Source organism: Grammomys surdaster, unplaced genomic scaffold (assembly GCF_004785775.1).
Source record: "Grammomys surdaster isolate TR1022 unplaced genomic scaffold, NIH_TR_1.0 125928, whole genome shotgun sequence".
NCBI lineage: Eukaryota > Metazoa > Chordata > Mammalia > Rodentia > Muridae > Grammomys > Grammomys surdaster.
Window position 1 is genome coordinate 1,495,531 of NW_021620751.1, and position 18,129 is coordinate 1,513,659.

At 40.6% G+C, this 18,129-nt stretch overlaps 1 protein-coding gene across 2 annotated transcripts; it reads left to right on the plus strand.

Annotated features, from left to right (window-relative positions):
• Positions 1-380: 380 nt before the first annotated feature.
• On the plus strand, positions 381-17,703 carry Dck (deoxycytidine kinase). Of its 2 annotated transcripts, XM_028752612.1 has the most exons (7): positions 382-594; positions 4,003-4,118; positions 6,996-7,189; positions 8,604-8,751; positions 11,503-11,618; positions 13,030-13,120; positions 15,728-17,703. In XM_028752612.1, the coding sequence occupies exons 1-7, from the start codon at positions 519-521 to the stop codon at positions 15,752-15,754; spliced, it is 768 nt and encodes a 255-aa protein (XP_028608445.1). In that variant the 5' UTR covers positions 382-518; the 3' UTR covers positions 15,755-17,703. The 2 variants fall into 2 exon arrangements, with proteins under 2 accessions (XP_028608444.1, XP_028608445.1); XM_028752611.1 differs by lacking the exon at positions 15,728-17,703 and having other exon boundaries at positions 381-594; positions 13,030-13,266.
• Positions 17,704-18,129: the final 426 nt, after the last annotated feature.

Below are 18,129 nucleotides of genomic sequence, written 5' to 3' on the forward strand. Positions count from 1 at the left end.
ACTACTTCCTACTTTTCTTCCCGGAAAAGTTCAAACCACGAAGCCTGACGGGGTCCCAAGTGCTGGTCCTAAAAGCCTAACCCCACTCTCCCGAGGCGCTTCACCCGAACCCCGCCCCTGCCCTCAAATGAGCTCATTGCGCAAGGCCCGCCCTCTGCCCGCCCACTGCTCGTTCCGCAAGCCCCGCCCTCTCCCGCTCACTGCTCAGCGTGCAAGGTCAGTCGCCAGGCTCTCCCCGGGTTCTCCTCGCAGGCCCCGCCCCCTGCCCGCCGCTCCCGGGGCCCCTCGCCCTCCCGGAGGAACCACACATCGTGCAAGATCCCGCGAGGGCGAGGCGTGGAGGGTGGGAGTCGGGGCCGTCAGGGCGGGGTCCTCCACAGGCCCGCCCAGCCGCCTTCCTCTCCGCGCGCCAAAGTCAAAGTGCGGGTCCCGCCGGCGCGAGATTGACGCTACAACCCCGAGCCGCCGGTACCGCCGTGTTCCTGCAGGTCCCGCGCCCGAGCCGTCTGGAGCGAGGCATGGCCACCCCACCTAAGAGGTTCTGCCTTTCTCCCTCGACCCGCATCAAGAAGGTCTCCATCGAGGGGAACATCGGTAAGGTGTCGCGGTGCGGTGCTGGTGCGTAGGCGATCCCGCGCCGGCGCGGTGGCTCGGCTGGCCCGGCGCCAGCGGGGACTTTGTAAGGCGCGCTCTGGACCACTGCACCCTTTGTTGGGTTCAGGGCGCAGTTGGGGGTGCTGTTTTTCTTGAGATGTAACTTAGGTGAGCGGACCTCTTTTATAGGTACGCTCTTCCGGTAGGCTTCACTGACTTGCGGTTTTACCGCAAAAGTGAGACCGTTTTTTATCATTTCCATTTCCCTTTGTGCTTCTTTGTAGTCAGCTCTTTCTCCCTTCCCATCCCCTTACAAGCCTTGACATGCTTCTTTTTTTAAATCCCTGCTTTGTTTTTCCACAATGTCCTAAGCAAAACCAGAGAGTCTGGTTTTCTGTGTCTTGTTTAGTATACTAAAGTGCCTCTAAGACTCACCCATGCTGTTTATTTCTCTAGAACGTTGTTTTTTTTTCTTTTTTTCTTTTTTTTCTTTCTTTTCCTTTCTTTTCTTTCTCGACTGGCTCTCTTTTTAGACTGCCTGTTTTGTAACTCACTATCTAGACCAGGCTGGCCTTGAACTCTCAGAGATTTACCTACTTCTGCCTCCCGAGGGCTGGAATTAAAAAGTACACCACCACGCCTGGTCCAGTGGAATGCTTTAAAAAAATAAATAATATTACAATGAATGGTATATGCCACATCGTCCTCGGTTGTTGACAGACATTTGGGTTGGCATTTGTAGCAATTCCTAACACTGTGCTAGCATACAGTTTTTAATGAGTTTGATAGTGTGCAATTTTTTACTCCCTTTCCCACATACAGGTAAGCACTGGGTTTTGGCTCACAGACTATGAGCGTCTATCCTTAACCTTACTGGGGGTAAGCTACACTGTGCATGTCATTTTGCAAGGTGAGCGTGAATTTTCTGGTCTTTTACATTTCCTACCATGGGAAACCAACTGACATATCCTGTTTTGGTACAGCTGTTAGGTTTGGGGCTGCAGGTTGAGTGCTGACTGTTCATGTATGCAACAGATGTTTTCATTGTTACCACCTTCAAAGCGCCTTCTCTTTGAGAAGGGAAGCAGATGTAAGCTTCAAGAGAGTAGAGCTGAGACACTTGTTCCACACTTAAGACGCACGCGCATCTGTGGAAGAGATCCTCATTTCCTATAAGTTCTTTGAGATGTCATGTTTATTAGTAAGAATCCTCGGAGCATCTTAGTGGATAAAGATGACCATATGAATGATGGGAGGAAGAGCTCAGTAAAGTCATCTTAGGGGTAAATTCCAATGGACAACCCCTTGGATCTGAACTATAATGGATTAATTTTCATCTCTCAAACTCGGGCAGGCAACATACATCGCGTCATCTGTCTCCCTTCCTTCATGCTTCTTAAATCTTCCTAGCACTGGAAAAGTTTGTGAGTGGGCTCCCTCTCTTGCCTTCCTGCTTCCAGAGCTGTCTTTCTACTTACAGATACAATCGTGTTATCCATCCTAACATCCCTCACTGCCCTCCCTACTGAACGGGAAAGAGCTGCACGTTAGTAGGTTAGTAGCCTGCGTTTGCACATTATTAGGAAAAATTACTAGCAGTTACAAGTTGAGGTTTCCCAAAAACGTCTAGATCTTTGACCAGAAAAAAATTCTGAAGCTTTGGTAAGCACTAGGCGTGCCGCTCTGTTTGTTGGAGGAAGTGTCATTTAGATTAAGCGTTCCTTTTTCTACAGGGAGGCTTGTCGCTGCCTACTGCTCTTGTAGGGTTGTTTACATTCCCTCACCTCATTTGTCAGGTCCAAATAACCTGTTACTGTAAAAATTGTGCAATCTGTGAAGACTAGCTCATCATTCTTAGGTTCTTCCTAAAATTTGAGGTTTGCTTGGTCCTTTTTGCTTCCATGGTTATGTAACCTGTCTTCTCACGTTCTGTGTTACTGAGCTATCCCGTAGGTTAGATCTAAGGGAGCTCACTTTACTGTATTCAGAGTGACTTTTAGAATGGTGGTGCTTGTTTAACGGTGGAGACTCGGTTAGTTAACCAGGACTTTCTAGTTGTTGTTTGTGTTTTGTTTGAGACAGGGTTTCACCTGACTGGCCTGTGTAGACCAGGCTGGCCTCAGACTCACAGAGTTCTACCTGCTTTTTAGTGCTCAGGCTCAAAGCCTTGTGCACCACCTCTCTTCCTATTCATAGGTGTTCTTGTTGTCTTTCACCTTCATGGAATGTTGGTTCATTACCTCTTTCTCCAGCTCTCATCTCCCTCCAGAACGTTAAGGAAGAAGCTGCCAGTGAGTTTTCGGGGACTGCAGCTGACTGTGTATGGTTGCTCAGCTGGAAGTAAAATTTAACGTTTACAGTTTTAAAGTCTGACTGTGTGAGCCTTCTCTGGTTGTAGTCATTGTTGGAAGCAGGCTTGATGTGTTAGCCTGAAGTGTTTTTAGACTCTCGGCTAGTTTGAGATCCGTGAGTGTGTTTCTTGTGTACCCTGAATATCGTGTTCTCTTTTCTGCCTGGTCCAGTGAACCGTGCTCATTTCAATCATTCTTCTAGATGGCACTGCTGTCTGTAAACTGAAGCCCTTTCACACAAAATCTCAAGTCGCCAGGGTTCACAAACTCGGTAGCCACCCAGCTCATCTTTACATTTCTTTCTTATGTTTTTGGATTTAATACTTTGATGTTATGCTCCTCACCTGCCCTGTCTGTCACTGAATGGATCTCCCTTTCCTCTGCTCTATGCACGAGTCTTTAAAGTCCTCCCTGGCCCCCTTTTGCCTGGTATAATGCTGGAGGTTTGAGCGTACTTCTCAAGTCAAAGGCAGTTCTTTTGTGCAAGTCTCAAGTCCATTTTATAAGGAAGAGGACACTTGACAAATATATTGAAGCTACATAGTTGTGTGTGTGGGAGTGTGTGTGTCTAGTAAGAGGCAGAGGAAGAAAAAACATGCTGGTCGGTGATGCCTTGTATAACTGCATTTGGTGACTTCTGATAGAAAGGGCGTGGTGCTCGTTAGAAGTACTGCTAACACCCTCTTAGAGTCCAGACTCACTGATAGAAAATAGTGAGTATAGTGTGTCCTGATTACACATAAGCTCTTTTTGTTCTTTTCTTCCCTAGATATCTCAGAAATTAGTGAGCAACTGGGAAAAATAAAACACAACTATTCTTTTTTAAAACAGTTTGATAGAGAGCACAGAAACATACAAGCGAGGCAGATTTCTACAGCTTTTACTCCTAGGAAGTAGTCTCTGGATGGCCTTTCCTTCAGTCTCTGCTCCACGATTTGTCTCTGTATCTCCTCCCTTGGGTATTTTGTTCTCCCTTCTAAGAAGGACCAAAGTATCCACACTTTGGTCTTCCTTCTTCTAGAACTTTTAAAAATTTTATCTTTCTCCTTTACAACAGCTGCTGGGAAGTCAACGTTTGTGAATATCCTAAAGCAAGTCTGTGAGGACTGGGAGGTGGTTCCTGAGCCTGTCGCCAGGTGGTGCAATGTACAGAACACTCAAGATGAATTTGAGGTATGAGACAATTTAAGCGAGTAGCAAAACCTCCCCTGGGCTGGAGCTGGCTCAGCAGGTGAGATCACCGGCTGCTCTATAGGACCCAGGGAGCAGCTCCTAACCAGCTACATCTCCAGTTCCAGGGTTCTGATGCCCTCTTCTGGTCTCCATGGGCACCAATGACACGTATGTGTACAGACATCAATTCAGGAAAAACATCCATACATTTTTTAAAAAGTTAAAATTCTATAGGTAGAGAAGCAGTCAGTGTATTGTGTCTCTTGGACAGCTCCCCCTCCTCTCCAATACAACTTTCTTTTTTTTTAAAGATTTTATTTATTTATTTATTTATTTATTTATTTATTTATTTATTTTATTTATGTGAGTACACTATAGCTGTCTTCAGACACACCAGAAGAGGGCGTCGTCAGATCCGATTACAGATGGTTGTGAGCCACCATGTGGTTGCTGGGAATTGAACTCAGGACCTCTGGAAGAGTAGTCGGTGCTCTTAACTGCTGAGCCATCTCTCCAGCCCCCAATACAACTTTCAAGTCTAGTTGTATGTGCAAAAATTTAGTGAGCTGTGCATTTTAAGATTTATTTATTATATATAAGTTTAAAAGGTTTTAAAAGCTTAAAAACGTGAAATAATTTTAAAATCTAATTACAAGTTAAAACTCTTGAGTGATTTTTTTACATTTTAGATGGAAACAAATAAGAAAACGCAAAGCCTCCAGTAACTGAATGTTATTAATCTTTTCAGCCCTTCGTCATGTGGAAACCCATTTGTTTCTCATTTCTTTGTCTGATTTTTCATTTCTTTTCTCCACAAAATTTCATTTTGGACATGTTCTGTTTTACTCATCCTTTTCAATATGGCATTGCAAATGAGGGACTAAAAAGAGTTAAATTCCATTTTATCATAGTGGAAGTTGTGGTCGTGTGTGTGTATGTGTGTGTGTATGTGTGTGTGTGTGTGTGTGTGTGTGTGTGTATGTGTGTGTGTGTGTGAGAGAGAGAGAGAGAGAGAGAGAGAGAGAGAGAGAGAGAGAGAGAGAGAGAAAGAAAGAGAATATGCTTGCTAGGAGTTTTTGTTTCTGGAGAAATGAAATTGAAATTAGAAACAAAAGGAAACTCTGAAGTTCCGTCTGAAGCAAGTTGAAAAAAAAAGTACAGCTATTAATGTGAGCACATCTGGGATGGGGAGGAACAGGCTTATTTTACTTAACACTTCCTCATCACTCTTCTTCATCCTGGAAAATCAGGACAGGAAGGAACTCAGGCGGGGAAGCACCCTGGGGGCAGGAGCAGCTAGCAGAGGCCTTGGAAGGTGCTGCATACCACCAGCCCAGTGATGGCTCCACCCATCAGCCACTAATTAAGAAAATGCCCTGCAGGGTTGCCTAGAGCCAGATCTGATGGAAGCATTTTTCTAAATTGAGGCTCCTTCCTCTCAGATGACTGTAGCTTGTGTAGAGGTGTCATAAAAACCAGACAGCACAGGGATCTGTGTAACTTTTCGGGGGTGGGAGGTGTTCTTTTGGATATAAGGTTTTGATAATTAAAAAATATTTCTCACACTTATATTTACAAAGCATAGTTAATTTTAGGCTGGGAGGGGGCACAACTAAATAGATCCTGATTTCTTTGAATTTCAAGTACTGAATTTTAAAGGGACTTCCTCACAGGGAACCCATTTTCTTAAATTTTTATGTGTGTGTTGGAGGCTGTGGTCTTCTGTACTTTAAGTGGGGTTCAGAAAGTGTGGGAAACGGGGTTTTATGGATAATATGAAGCATGAAGCATTAAATAGGTCATGGCTTCTCTATTTTTGGATATAGTTTCTCCTTCTCCCCACACCCAGCATTTACTAAACTCCAAAAAAGTGGGGTTTTAAGGGCCGGGATGTAGCCCAATAGTAGGTCGCTTCCCTAGCATGCTTAAGGCCTTGGGTTTAAGCCTTAGCACCCCAAAAGCGAAAGGGGCTTTGTTCTTCACGGAGCCCTTCTCCAAGTCATTCTTGATCTGAGTTTTGTAGTTATAATGTGAATTACTCAGAGTTTAAGTCTCAGCTCTTTTAGAATACTGTCAGCAGTAGGATTGTTTGGAGACCTAAGTGGCCAGTCCTCCAGTAAAAATGGCTTTCATTTTGCTTCTTGGAGGTTATAGAGTCGGAAGGACTTGGTCCTCAGTGCCTCTCCTCTCCTTCATGCTTAGCTTCTTTTGTTCTAGTGGATTGTTTTTTTTTTTTTTTTTTCTTGCTGTCTAATGGCTGGAGTATTCCGTGTTACCCGTAGGCTTCCACCAGTGTCAAAGGAAGACAAGATAAGCCAGAAAGATCATATGTTTTCCTTCCTCATTCCGTAAATTCTGGTGAAAGTTGAGGGTGTTAGATTTTCTGGAATTGGAATTAAAGTTTTCTTTTTCTTTTTTTTTCCCCTGAGACAGGTCTGTGTAGCCCTGGCTGTCCTGGAACTGTAGACCAGGATGGCCTTGAACTCGAGATCCACCTGTCTCTACCTCTGGGATTAAAGACATGTGGTTCCACCACTTGGCTTCTAATTACAGTGTTTTAGCTACCACATGGATACAGGGAACCAAACCTGAGTCCTCTGCAAGAAGAGCAAGTGCTCTTAACCACAGGCATCTTTCCAGCACTCCCCCTCTCCACGTCTCTTTTGAACCTCTTAAAAGTTAAAATAGCTGGGCATAGCCTTTAATTCCAGCATTTGGGAGGCAGATATAGGTGCATGTCTGTGAATTCCAGTACAGCTAGAGCTACATATTGGGACTTTGTCTCAAAAAAAACCCATTATACAAAACAGTTAAAGTAACTCTGTTGGCAACTATATTGGTTTTTGTTTGTTTGTTTCTTTTGACAATTTAAAATAGGAATTGACAACGTCTCAGAAGAGCGGTGGGAATGTTCTTCAAATGATGTATGAGAAACCTGAACGGTGGTCTTTTACCTTCCAATCATACGCCTGTCTCAGCCGGATCCGAGCTCAGCTTGCCTCTCTCAATGGCAAGCTCAAAGATGCAGAGAAACCTGTATTATTTTTTGAACGATCTGTGTATAGTGACAGGTATGCAAATGGCTTATATTTGGCTCTTGGGAGTTTATAACTAGACATTTTCTTTTTTCTCATTTCCTGGTAATCAAATTAGAGACTGAGCTGGAGGTTTTAGATAGAAAATGACATTTAAAAATACTTTTAGCACTGAATTGCTAATTATGTTAGGACAGGGACTGGAGAATAAGATAGCCATCTAATTTGAATTTCCAAAGAAATTCTTTCCAATCCTTTAAAATCCTCATCTGTTCTGATTATATCTGGATGTGCTCCTAAACTCTTTTTTTTAGTTTTTTTTTGAGACAGGGTTTCTCTGTGTAGTCCTGGCTGTCCTGGAACTCGTTCTGTAGACCAGGCTGGCCTCGAACTCAGAAATCTGCCTGCCTCTACCTCCCAAGTGCTGGGATTAAAGGCGTGTGCCACCACTGCCCGGCGCTCCTAAACTCTTAACTAGAAAAAGGAGATAAAAATTAAACATGTCTAAGATGTTTTAGAATTAACCCTTTTTTTTAAAGATTTATTTATTTTTATTTATATGAGTACACTGTCACTGTCTTCAGACACACACCAGAAGAGTGCATTGGATCCCATTACAGATAGTTGTGAGCCACCATATGGTTCCTGGGAATTAAACTCAGGACCAAGTCAATGCTCTTAACCGCTGAGCCTTCTCTCTATCCTGAATTACCCTTCTTATATCAGGAGCTTTTCACCTCCAAAACTATCTTAGAATAGGGGCTTATAAAGATTTTGATGTCAGGACCCCTTTCCTTTTACTGATGAGTAGTCTAAAAAATTTTGTCATTTGGTACGTATATTATTAGAAATTAAGATTGAGAATCAAGCCAGGGGGTGGTGGTGCATACCTTTAATCTCAGCCCTTGGGAGGGTCACTTTATCTCTATTAGTTTGAGGCCAGCCTGATCTATAGAGTGAGTTCCTGGAGTAGTCCAGAGAGTAGTCCAGGGCTACACAGAGAAACCCTGTCTCAAAAAAAACCACAGTAACAACAGAAAGATTGAGAATTGATATACAAATATTTTATGTTAACTTCCAATAAAAAAATTTTAAAACAAAGATTATAGTGAGAAGAGCAGCATTACTTTACATTTTATAGCTCTTTAATGTCTGACTTAACGGTGGGCATCATACATGCTTTGATTTTGATGCAGTATATAGTAGTGTCTGAGGCAAGCCAGCATCTCAGAATTGGAAGAAGCTCGGAGACCTCCAGGGATCCTTAGCCAACATTTTGAGAGCTATTGGCAAAGAACACATTTCTTGTACTTGGGAAGACATTTCATGTGTGCTTTCCAAGGGACACAAAGCTACAGGATTTAGGAGCATATTTATACCGGTGTTCTCTTTTCTGTTTCGTGTGTCTGTGTTTGAAAGGATGTACATGCTGACAAAGATTCTCTTTCAGGTATATTTTTGCATCTAATTTGTACGAATCTGACTGCATGAATGAAACAGAGTGGACGATATATCAAGACTGGCATGACTGGTTGAACAGCCAGTTTGGCCAAAGCCTTGAGTTGGATGGAATAATTTATCTTCGAGCCACTCCAGAAGTAAGACCGATACACATTTGCTTGTGCTGTTGAAATTACAAAGTGATATCAGAAATCACAAGAGGGTTGTCATATAATAACAATTTGAAGCCAACGTCTAAGAAGGAGAGATATCTCAGTGGTTAAGAGAACTGACTGTTCTTCCAGAGGACCCAAGTTCAATTCTCAGATTCCACATGGTGGCTCACAATGACCTGTAACTTCAGTTCCAGGGAATTTGACAACCTCTTCTGGCCTCTGTGGGCACTACATACATGGGATGGCCAGATGTATATGCAGCCAAACACGCATACACATAAAATGGACCCAGGCCTTCCCTGCATATGTAGCAGTTGTGGAGCTTGGTCTTCATGTGGATCCTAGACAAATTGAGTGGGGGGCTGTCCCAAAAGCTTTTGACTGTGGGATATGTTTTAGCTGAGCTGCTTTGTCTGGCCTCAGTGGGAGAGGACGTACCTAGCCTTGCAGAGACTTGAAGTGCAGGTGTGTGTGTATGTGTGTGTGTGTGTGTTAGAGAGAAGGAGAGAGAGAGAGAGGAAGAGGGGGGGTGGAGAGAGAGAGAGAGACCCACCCACCTACTCAGAAAGGGTGGGGTAAGGATAGTGGGAGGGTGTAACCAGGAAGGGGGCAGTGAGCTGGGTGTAAAGTTAGTAAGTAAAAAAAAAAAAAAGAAAGAAAGTAAGTAAGTAAATGAATAAACCCTTTAGCTTCTCACCTGGAAGCTCACAGCACTACAAGTTTTCTTCACAAACTAGAAATCTAGATGTGGCAAGTTTGGACTTCTCTGTTTTTCAACCAGTCCTATTTTATTTTTTTGTTTCAATTCCTAACTTGTTCTGATTCTCATATCCCATCAGAGCTAGAATAGGAAACTCCCTGAAGCAACTTGTAAAACTCAGGCTTAATGAAATGGGACTTTGAATAGGTGTTTTTAGCTGTTGTTGGAGTCTTAGGACCAGTAGGTCTGGAGACACAATGGAAACAATAAGTACTTGCTTTGTGATATCACAACTGTCGCGGTTCACTTTAAGAAGTATTTTATGGTTACTTGTGACTTAGTACAAGTGACAAACTTGCGAAGAGATCTTAGAGATCTTGTCTTTTTCCCCTAAGGGAGATCCCCTGGAAATACCCTTGTAGTAGGTAAATCCCTATTCTGTGTATATAGTACATAATGACTCCATAAAGGTCAGGTCAGCTAGACCGACTGACTAGTGGGAACTTCATATTTAAGTACTCTCATGTACATTCTTTCCCCACTTCCCTCCTCTCCTAGCTTCTACCATGTCCTCACTTTCAAAGTCATGCCCTCCTAATTCTTTAATTATTAGTGTTTTATATATGTATGTATATAATATATATTATATGTGTGTGTGTATATATGTATATATATATACATATATATACATATATATATGTATATATATGTATATATATGTATATGAAATACAGCCTGTTGAATCCCTTCAGTGTTGTCCCTATGACTATGTGTTTAGGGCTGACTGCTTGGGATTGGACAACCTGTCATGGACCTTATTCCTGGAGAAGAGTGCTTCTCTCTGTCTCAGCATCTTGTTTTTTGAGACAAGGACTCTGAACTGGAAGCTCTCTGGCTAGAATGGCTGGCCAGCCAGCCCTGAGGATGTGGCTGCTTCTAACCACCTTCTCCCAGGTTTTTTGTCTCCTGGGGCTCTGTTAGGTCCTCCTGCTTTTGTGGTTAACGCTTTACTGACTGAGCTGTATTCCCAGTCTCTCATTTATAATACCTTTTGTTTTTGTTTTGTTTTCAAGACAAGCTCTCACTTTGTAGTCCTGGCTGCCCTGGAACTCACTATGTAGACCGGGCTGGCCTCCAAGTCGTAGAGGCCTTTGCCTCTTGGCTGCTGGGATTAAAGGTGTGTTACCATACCTGGCTCATTTATGTCTTTTAATTAAAGATTATTGAAAAAGGATTCATAGCAGACTGTGGCCCAGTTTATGTGTTGTTGTGTCTCTGAATGTTATTTGTGAGAGAGCCATTTTTTTTCTCCCTTTCTGCATGGCTGGGGATGGAACGCAGGACCGTGTACATTGTAGATGGGTGCTTCGCTAGAGAGCACAGATGGAGGATCTTCCATCTGAGTGTCTGTGGGCTCTCACAAAGTGTATGACATTTCATTTGTGTGTGTACTAGTAGAGAAAAGTGATTTAGAATACCATGGTCTGATGTGGCTGTTTAAGTTTATGATTATTAAAATTATATGTAAAGTTTGAAAATTTTGTTCCTCAGTCACCGCATTAGCCATGTTTCAAGTACTGAAAAGCCACAGTGGCTGGTGTCACCTTGCTAGATACTACAAATAGAGGACAGGTATAAAGCACCCTGTGTTCTTTTAGGTCACTCTTACAGGGATGGAGCACAGAAAAGCACAGACTCGAGCTTAGCACCCAATTAGAATGGCTAGATCGACACACTTTATTTTCTAAAACAAAAGTGAGGTAAATATTTAATGAACTATTAGCTCTTCCCCCACACTCTTATCATACTTAAATTAGTTTAGTGTATTTTATGTGTGAATACTGATTTATTTTCTTTCCAAAGTTCTTACTTTAGAACTATCATCTAGCTAAAATAAGTACTTACAGGGAAAAATGAGATATTTCAGTTTTCTAGAAGAAATACGGGATTTTGGCTAGCGTAAAAGACATCAGAAGATGACATTTTAACAGCAGTAGACATAAATAGTTACTCAACTTTTTTCTTTCTTTTAGAAATGCTTAAACAGAATATATATACGGGGAAGAAATGAAGAACAAGGCATTCCTCTTGAATATTTAGAGAAACTTCACTATAAACACGAAAGCTGGCTCCTTCACCGGACTCTGAAGTAAGACTCTCTCACGCTGTCTGTGGCCACTGTGATTCTCTTTATCAGATTCTAGTCTAGGCATGAGTAGCAACATGGCCAGGGGCTTATTTTTATTCACGTCTTTGCTCATTTTCCCAAGACACTTGTTTGAAGACTTTATAACTGTCTTCTAATGTTACTTATGCCTTAAATGATACAGTAAGACTATGTCTGTGTCTATTAGGATACATTCAGAAATGTATAGCATAGCCTGAAGTTGAATACTGTTTTAATTTTTATGCTTCCACTTATACATTATTATTAGCCTTCATCTAAAATTATTAAATGTGAAATTTCAGAAAGAATTTATAACTCTGATTGTTTGCTCAGCTGACTGTACCTGTCTGCAGTCTGTTCTGGGAGTCCAGGTACTTGAGGCTGTCCTTATTATGTGCTCCTCTGGCCCGCTTTTCTCGACGTATCCAGAACGTGCTGTAGTCATTGGTAACTGTCACAGTACGACAGTGCTTATAACTAAGCATCCCTTGCCTTAGTAATGACTCTGAAATGTCGGAGTAGGGAGGAATACTAACAGCCTCATGCCAGAGATATGTTACAGTGTGCTTTCAGCGGAAAAGGGAAAGTTCTCAACGTGAGGAAAGGAAAAGGCAGGTTTTCTTTTTTTTTTTTTGTGTGTGTGTGTGTGTCTGTTTGTTTTGTTTTTTTGAGACATGGTTTCTCTATACAGCCTTGGCTGTCCTGGAACTCACTCTGTAGACCAGGCTATACCACTGCCTGGCTAGGAAAACACAGTTTTAAGGTAGAAAGAACATTGAATTTGTATATGTGTGTAAGGAAAAAAACATAGTGTATATGAAGTGCAGGCTGCCCCATGGTTTCATACTTACTGGAGATCTTGGAATGTATCCCATATGGCCAAGGGGAGCTACTGGGATATATTTTCAATCATACTTGAAAACACGTAGATAGTAGCCTGGTTAATGTCCTGAACTTCGTCCGAATCAGCTCTTAGACAGTATGTAACTGTAACTGCCCCTGAGGCTCTGAATGGCTTTTCTGGGTTTAGTTTTCTTCTATGTTTTTGGTAGTATTGGGAATGGAGCCCACTGCTTTAGACATGCTTGGTAACTGTTCTACAACTAAACTATACTAGTAGCTTCCTCATCTTTAAAACATAGCACCTCTTTCTCAGCTTTTTGCTTTTGAGAAATGCTGTATCATAATGCGTAGTTTTCTATATTCTGTAACTGAGATTACTGTTCACCTAACAGTAAATCTACATGTAAAGAGGAGATTGCTGCTGTATCACTACAGGATAACGTTAGGACAAAATAAAGATTGACAATATTTTGAGTTTTGAGTAGTAGGAGTTTTCCATATTTTTTCCTTGATTTAGTGCTTTCCTGATTTTGTTCAACTTTTTAAGCAGAACCAACTTTGGTTATCTCCAAGAGGTGCCTATCCTCACACTGGATGTTAATGAAGACTTTAAAGACAAACACGAAAGTCTGGTTGAAAAGGTAGGTTTGTTTAGAAAAAAGACTCAACAATCCTATTAATTTGTGAAAATAGCTTCTTACAGAAAAGCTGATATGAAGTTACGTTGAGAGGACTGGCAGTGTAGCTTGTGGGCGGAGTGCTTCCAGGCATTCATGAGAGCCTGGATTTGAGTCCCAAGATATCCCCCCCCCCCCCCCCCACCCCCCAACCAAAGAAAAGGAAGGGGAAGTTTAAAATTTGTAGGAAATTTTAGATTGTTTGAGTCCTGGTTTTGAATTCTAGCTCTGACCTGAGCTAAAATATCTTAAGCTGTTTATTTCCTTTTCTGGAAGATGGGATTCACTGCAGCATTGTACCTTTTCTCCTTTCCTCCTGCTTTCTCTTATGTTCTCCTTCACACCTCACCAATATGTCAGTGTTCTAATATAAATGTTTGTTTTTCAAGGGACTCTGTATGGAGGATACTCAGAGTTGTAGGGTATCAGTCTCATTCATTTTTAGCTGATATTTGGAGATTAGGTAATGCTATTTTAATTCTTTGTTGGAGGCCATGTTAAGGATGAATTGGCCTTATTCTAATCATTAAGTCATTGTATTAACAAAGGTTAATCTAGTCCTCAGATGGTTGAGGATTGATCATAATCTGTGAATAATGTCTTTTATACATATAAAGGAGAGACTTATGGATGAACTTTAAGGTGGTAATCAGAATTGTATAATAAATATTCTTATCCACGTTAGTTAATTTAGTGATTTTGTGTTTAAAGAAAACTACATACTTAGTTTTGAAAGAAACTTAGAGGCTATTTTTGTTGTTTGCTTGTTTCACTCATAAATTGTCCTACTTTTTGCTACAACAAAATTTTGACTGTATCTCAAAAAAATTGAAAGCCTCAATATTTAAAATTCTTTATCTATATAGTTGGCTCCCTATCATATAAAATAACACAAATGTAGAAAACTCAAGTGACTGACTTACTGTTTATGATATTAAAACATAAGGTAGAATTAACATAAGATATATTAAAATAAAATTAATAGCAATTGTGAAAACACCAAATGTCAATTTAACCAAACCTATAAAACCATTTTCTTAATTTTATTTTATTACTTTAAGTTTTTAAAAGATTTATTTCTTTATTGTATGTAAATTGGTGTATTGCCTTTATGTATGCCTGCATACTAGAAGAAGACATTGGATCTCATGAGACTACAGTTATAGATAGTTGTGAGCAGCCGTGTGGGTGTAGGAATTGAACCCAGGACCTTTGGAAGAGCAGCTGTTAACCACTGAGCAATTTTTCTAGTCCCTATTATAATTTAATTTATTTTTTAATCTGTGTAAGTGTTTTGTCTGCGAGTATATAAGTACAGCACATGTCTGTAGTGCTCTAGGATGCCAGGAGAAGATGTCAGATCCCCTAGAATTACAGGAGTTACAGGTGAACTGTCATACAGGCGCTGGGTCTTCTGTAAAACCAACACGTTCTCTTAAAACACCAAGTCATCTCTCCAGCACCACATTTCTTAGCTTTAAATAAACACTTTCTTAGACCTGGAATCATTTCACATTATTCTTTTTAAAATTAGTAATCCTGGAATCCTGGGTTGTATTCTTACAAGGCACCACCCTTTACCCTCTAAGGAGAATTTCATAGTCTAGAGTGGCGAATGAGAGTCATGCACTGTAGTCTTTATCTGCTGGCTCGGTTTATTCTGAAAGTACATAGCATTGTCCGTGCAGTAACGTTCCAGAAATTTATGTCTTGGGGCTAGAGAGAAGCCTCAGGAGTCTGGAGTTGGATTCCCAGCACCTGTGTGCTGACTTAGAACTGGCTGTAACTCCAGTTTCAGGGAATCTGATACCCTCTTCTGGCTTTTCCTGGCACCAGGCACACATGTGGTACATATTCATGCAGACAAAATATTCTCACATAAAATATAAAATTAAAAAAATATTTTGCCTTAATACTGCAGATTTAAATGTTTGAATTGCAAAGATGTTTAATAACATAAGTATCAATATCAAAGCTATATATATCATAGATCTATGTTATTTCTTTAAATGTACACACACACACACACACACATATGCATAGAGACCATAAAACTAGTGTTATGTCTTTTAGAATCCAGTCTTTTCAAAATGATATCAGCCTTAATGTACATATACATTGTACATATAGACTGTAAAACTAGTATTACAGGTCTTTTAGAATTGTATCAATGTTTTAAAACTTTTATCAGCTTTAAATGCAAATTAACAATTTTAGGCTATTCATCTTACTATTGAAATACTCAGTACTTGTTTTGAAAATAAATAGTTGCACTGTGATAGCTATTTATTTTTTCACATAATTTTTTTTTGGTTTTTCGAGACAGAGTTTCTCTGTGTAGCCCTGGCTGTCCTGGAACTCACGCTGTAGACCAGGCTGGCCTCAAACTTAGAAATCCGCCTGCCTCTGCCTCCCAAGAGCTGGGATTAAAGGCGTGTGCTGCTACTGCCCGGTGATAGCTATTTATATAGTTGGGGTGTTCAGCTCTTTTGTACTCATAATTAAAGATGAATATTAGATATCAAATTAATTGAATAAACGATATTAATTAATTTTTTTTCCTTCCTTCAGGTCAAAGAATTTTTGAGTACTTTGTGATTGCACAGGAGACAACAAAATGTTTCCAGATACTTCAGTTTTTTGTATTACCATTGCTTGTGATTCATACAAAAGCCTTTACAAGATTCAAGTTTTTAAACCATTTTTTGTTTTAAGAAAAACCCCTTTTCTTTATATATGTATATATAGTTTATTTAATATTTGTAATCGTGTGTAAGACTTTGCGTTCCTCCTTTACTCCCTTACATTCTTCTCTTCTGCTTGTCTTTCCACAGTTTTACATCAGGGGTGTGTATATCTCACCACAGGAAGTCTGGAGGTAGATTTTCCTAGAATCAGTGCAGTGAGTGGATAGATGCTCCAACAGGCCCCGCCCTCTCTGCCTTCTCAGTTGTTATCCTGAGTACAAGCTGAGAAGTGGAGTTTGGGGAGTCCCTGGAGCAGGGGTGAGGAGGCGTTTGCTTGGTTTTCTTCCTGTTCCTTTTGGTTTTGTTGGAGATGGAAGCTCTACAGAACTCTCTCCAGCCTTTGATGTTTTGTTTTCATTAAGTGCCTCTCCTGCTCTGCTTAATGGTGAGGATAGGCCCATGCTAGCGTCACCACAGTTCACTACTGTGTCTGGTGCGTTTGTAGAGGAGGAGGGTAAACTCTTTCCCGTTTGGTATTGGTATCACTCTATAAGTGTTTTAATCTTTAATCTGTTTCTTTGTCTGGGATGAGTACTCAGTTTTATTTACGTAAAATTTTGGGCCAGAAGAAATCTTTGTTTAAGAGGTAGCTAAGCTAAGAAGTTTATTTCCTGAGTATAAAGCTTCGTTAAAATAGGTACTGCTTTCCTCAGACGACTGCAGTTAAAATGCTTGTTTAAATTAGATTTGTTTTTTTTAAAGATAGGGTCTCTACACACCCCTAGCTGTCCTGGAACTCACTATGTAGGCCAGGCTGGCCTGGCCTTGCTTGCACTCACAGAGATCCTCACTCTGCCTCCCTCCCTATTCCCACCGCTCAGATAAGGTGTGTAACACCACACCTGACTCCGGTTTTTTTTTAAATCATTTGAGGTGCAAGTACAGATTTTCCTATTTTTCTTTTAGTTTCCTAACTCAATTTCTTTAGTTTTCGTGAAAAATGATGATAGAACAGGTGAAGGCTTTCCATTTTTCCCCGTAGGGCCTGTGTTGATGAGTGGTTCTCTCTTTAGCTTTCTACGTGGTGAGACACTGAGAAGCCTCTCCGTCCGATCAACCCCACCTCTCACCACACGGCAGACATGTTCCCTGCTCTGTCTGAAGTTAGTGGAGTCTGCCGACTTGAGATTTAAGTCACATTTCTGCCGAGAGTGCTGTGGTCACACTGTGCTTCGTAGATTGCTTGCTTTGTAGAATTTTTTCTTAATTTTTTTTTGTAGTCACAGAGAAATTACTGATAAAGCGATTTTTCTTTATATTTAGTGCATCATGGAAATGTTACAATTTTGTTGAACTAGGAAATAAAATTAACAAATACCGTGTGGCTTAAAGCTCCCATTAATAATGCCTGTATCTCTAAACTGCTTTCATGTTTAGTTGTAAAGTATGCTTATGTATAATTAACGAAGGTTTTTTCCTTTTTATTGTTTTTTTTTTTTGTCCGCTGTAGTTTTTAAAGTTATAATGTACATTATTTCTACCAAGTAATTAACCTATCTAATTCATATTAGGGAAAATTATAATTTCTTGAAACAAAGAATTGCATTTATTTTGAAGCTCTAATTTTTCTTTCTAAAATGTTACCTTTTATTTTTGGTTTCTTATTTGAAGATGATAATTTAGTGGGTTAGCACGGACAGTAGCCCTGACCTTTGAAAAGAGGACGCAATTTCAAGTCTGTAATAACCATAACCCATTTTGTGATATTTGTGATGTTGTTTTTTTGTTGTTGTTGTTGTTTGATATAAATAAATTTGCCAATTTAAATATTTGTCAATAAATGAATTTAACTTCCTCGAACCATATGGGTAGAGTTTAAGTTTTCTGAAGCAGGAATCATCTGGTTATCTTCTTGGAATTTTCTGGCTTTGTATTTTCCATGTAAGTGTGTGATCCATTTTCAGCGTTGTGAAGATGTCAGGTTTGTTGTGCGTTTGTGTGTGTGCACTGTGCTGTATGCCTGCTCCAGCCCCGTCTTTGCTTCCGTTTATTGCTCAGCTTTCTGAGGAGAAATGGCTATCTTTATGCAAGCCTTTCCCTAGGCTTGACTCTGGTTGTTGTATTTATCTCTTCGTTTGCCAACACCGTTGACAGTTTATTGTAGCTTTACAGTAATCCAGTTCACTGGTGTCACTCTTCCATTTGCCTGTTGACAAGGCTTGGCTTTGTACTAGGCTGGCCTGGAACTCAGACCTTGGTGCTGGATTATAGCTGTGCACCACCATG

Excerpts from the sequence above, each read along its gene's own strand:
- Dck (XM_028752611.1), top strand. The coding sequence starts at position 519 with ATGGCCACCCCACCTAAGAGGTTCTGCCTTTCTCCCTCGACCCGCATC. Across the intron at positions 7,190-8,603 it reads CGATCTGTGTATAGTGACAG|GTATATTTTTGCATCTAATT; the intron begins GTATGCAAATGG and ends ATTCTCTTTCAG. Across the intron at positions 8,752-11,502 it reads ATCTTCGAGCCACTCCAGAA|AAATGCTTAAACAGAATATA; the intron begins GTAAGACCGATA and ends TCTTTCTTTTAG.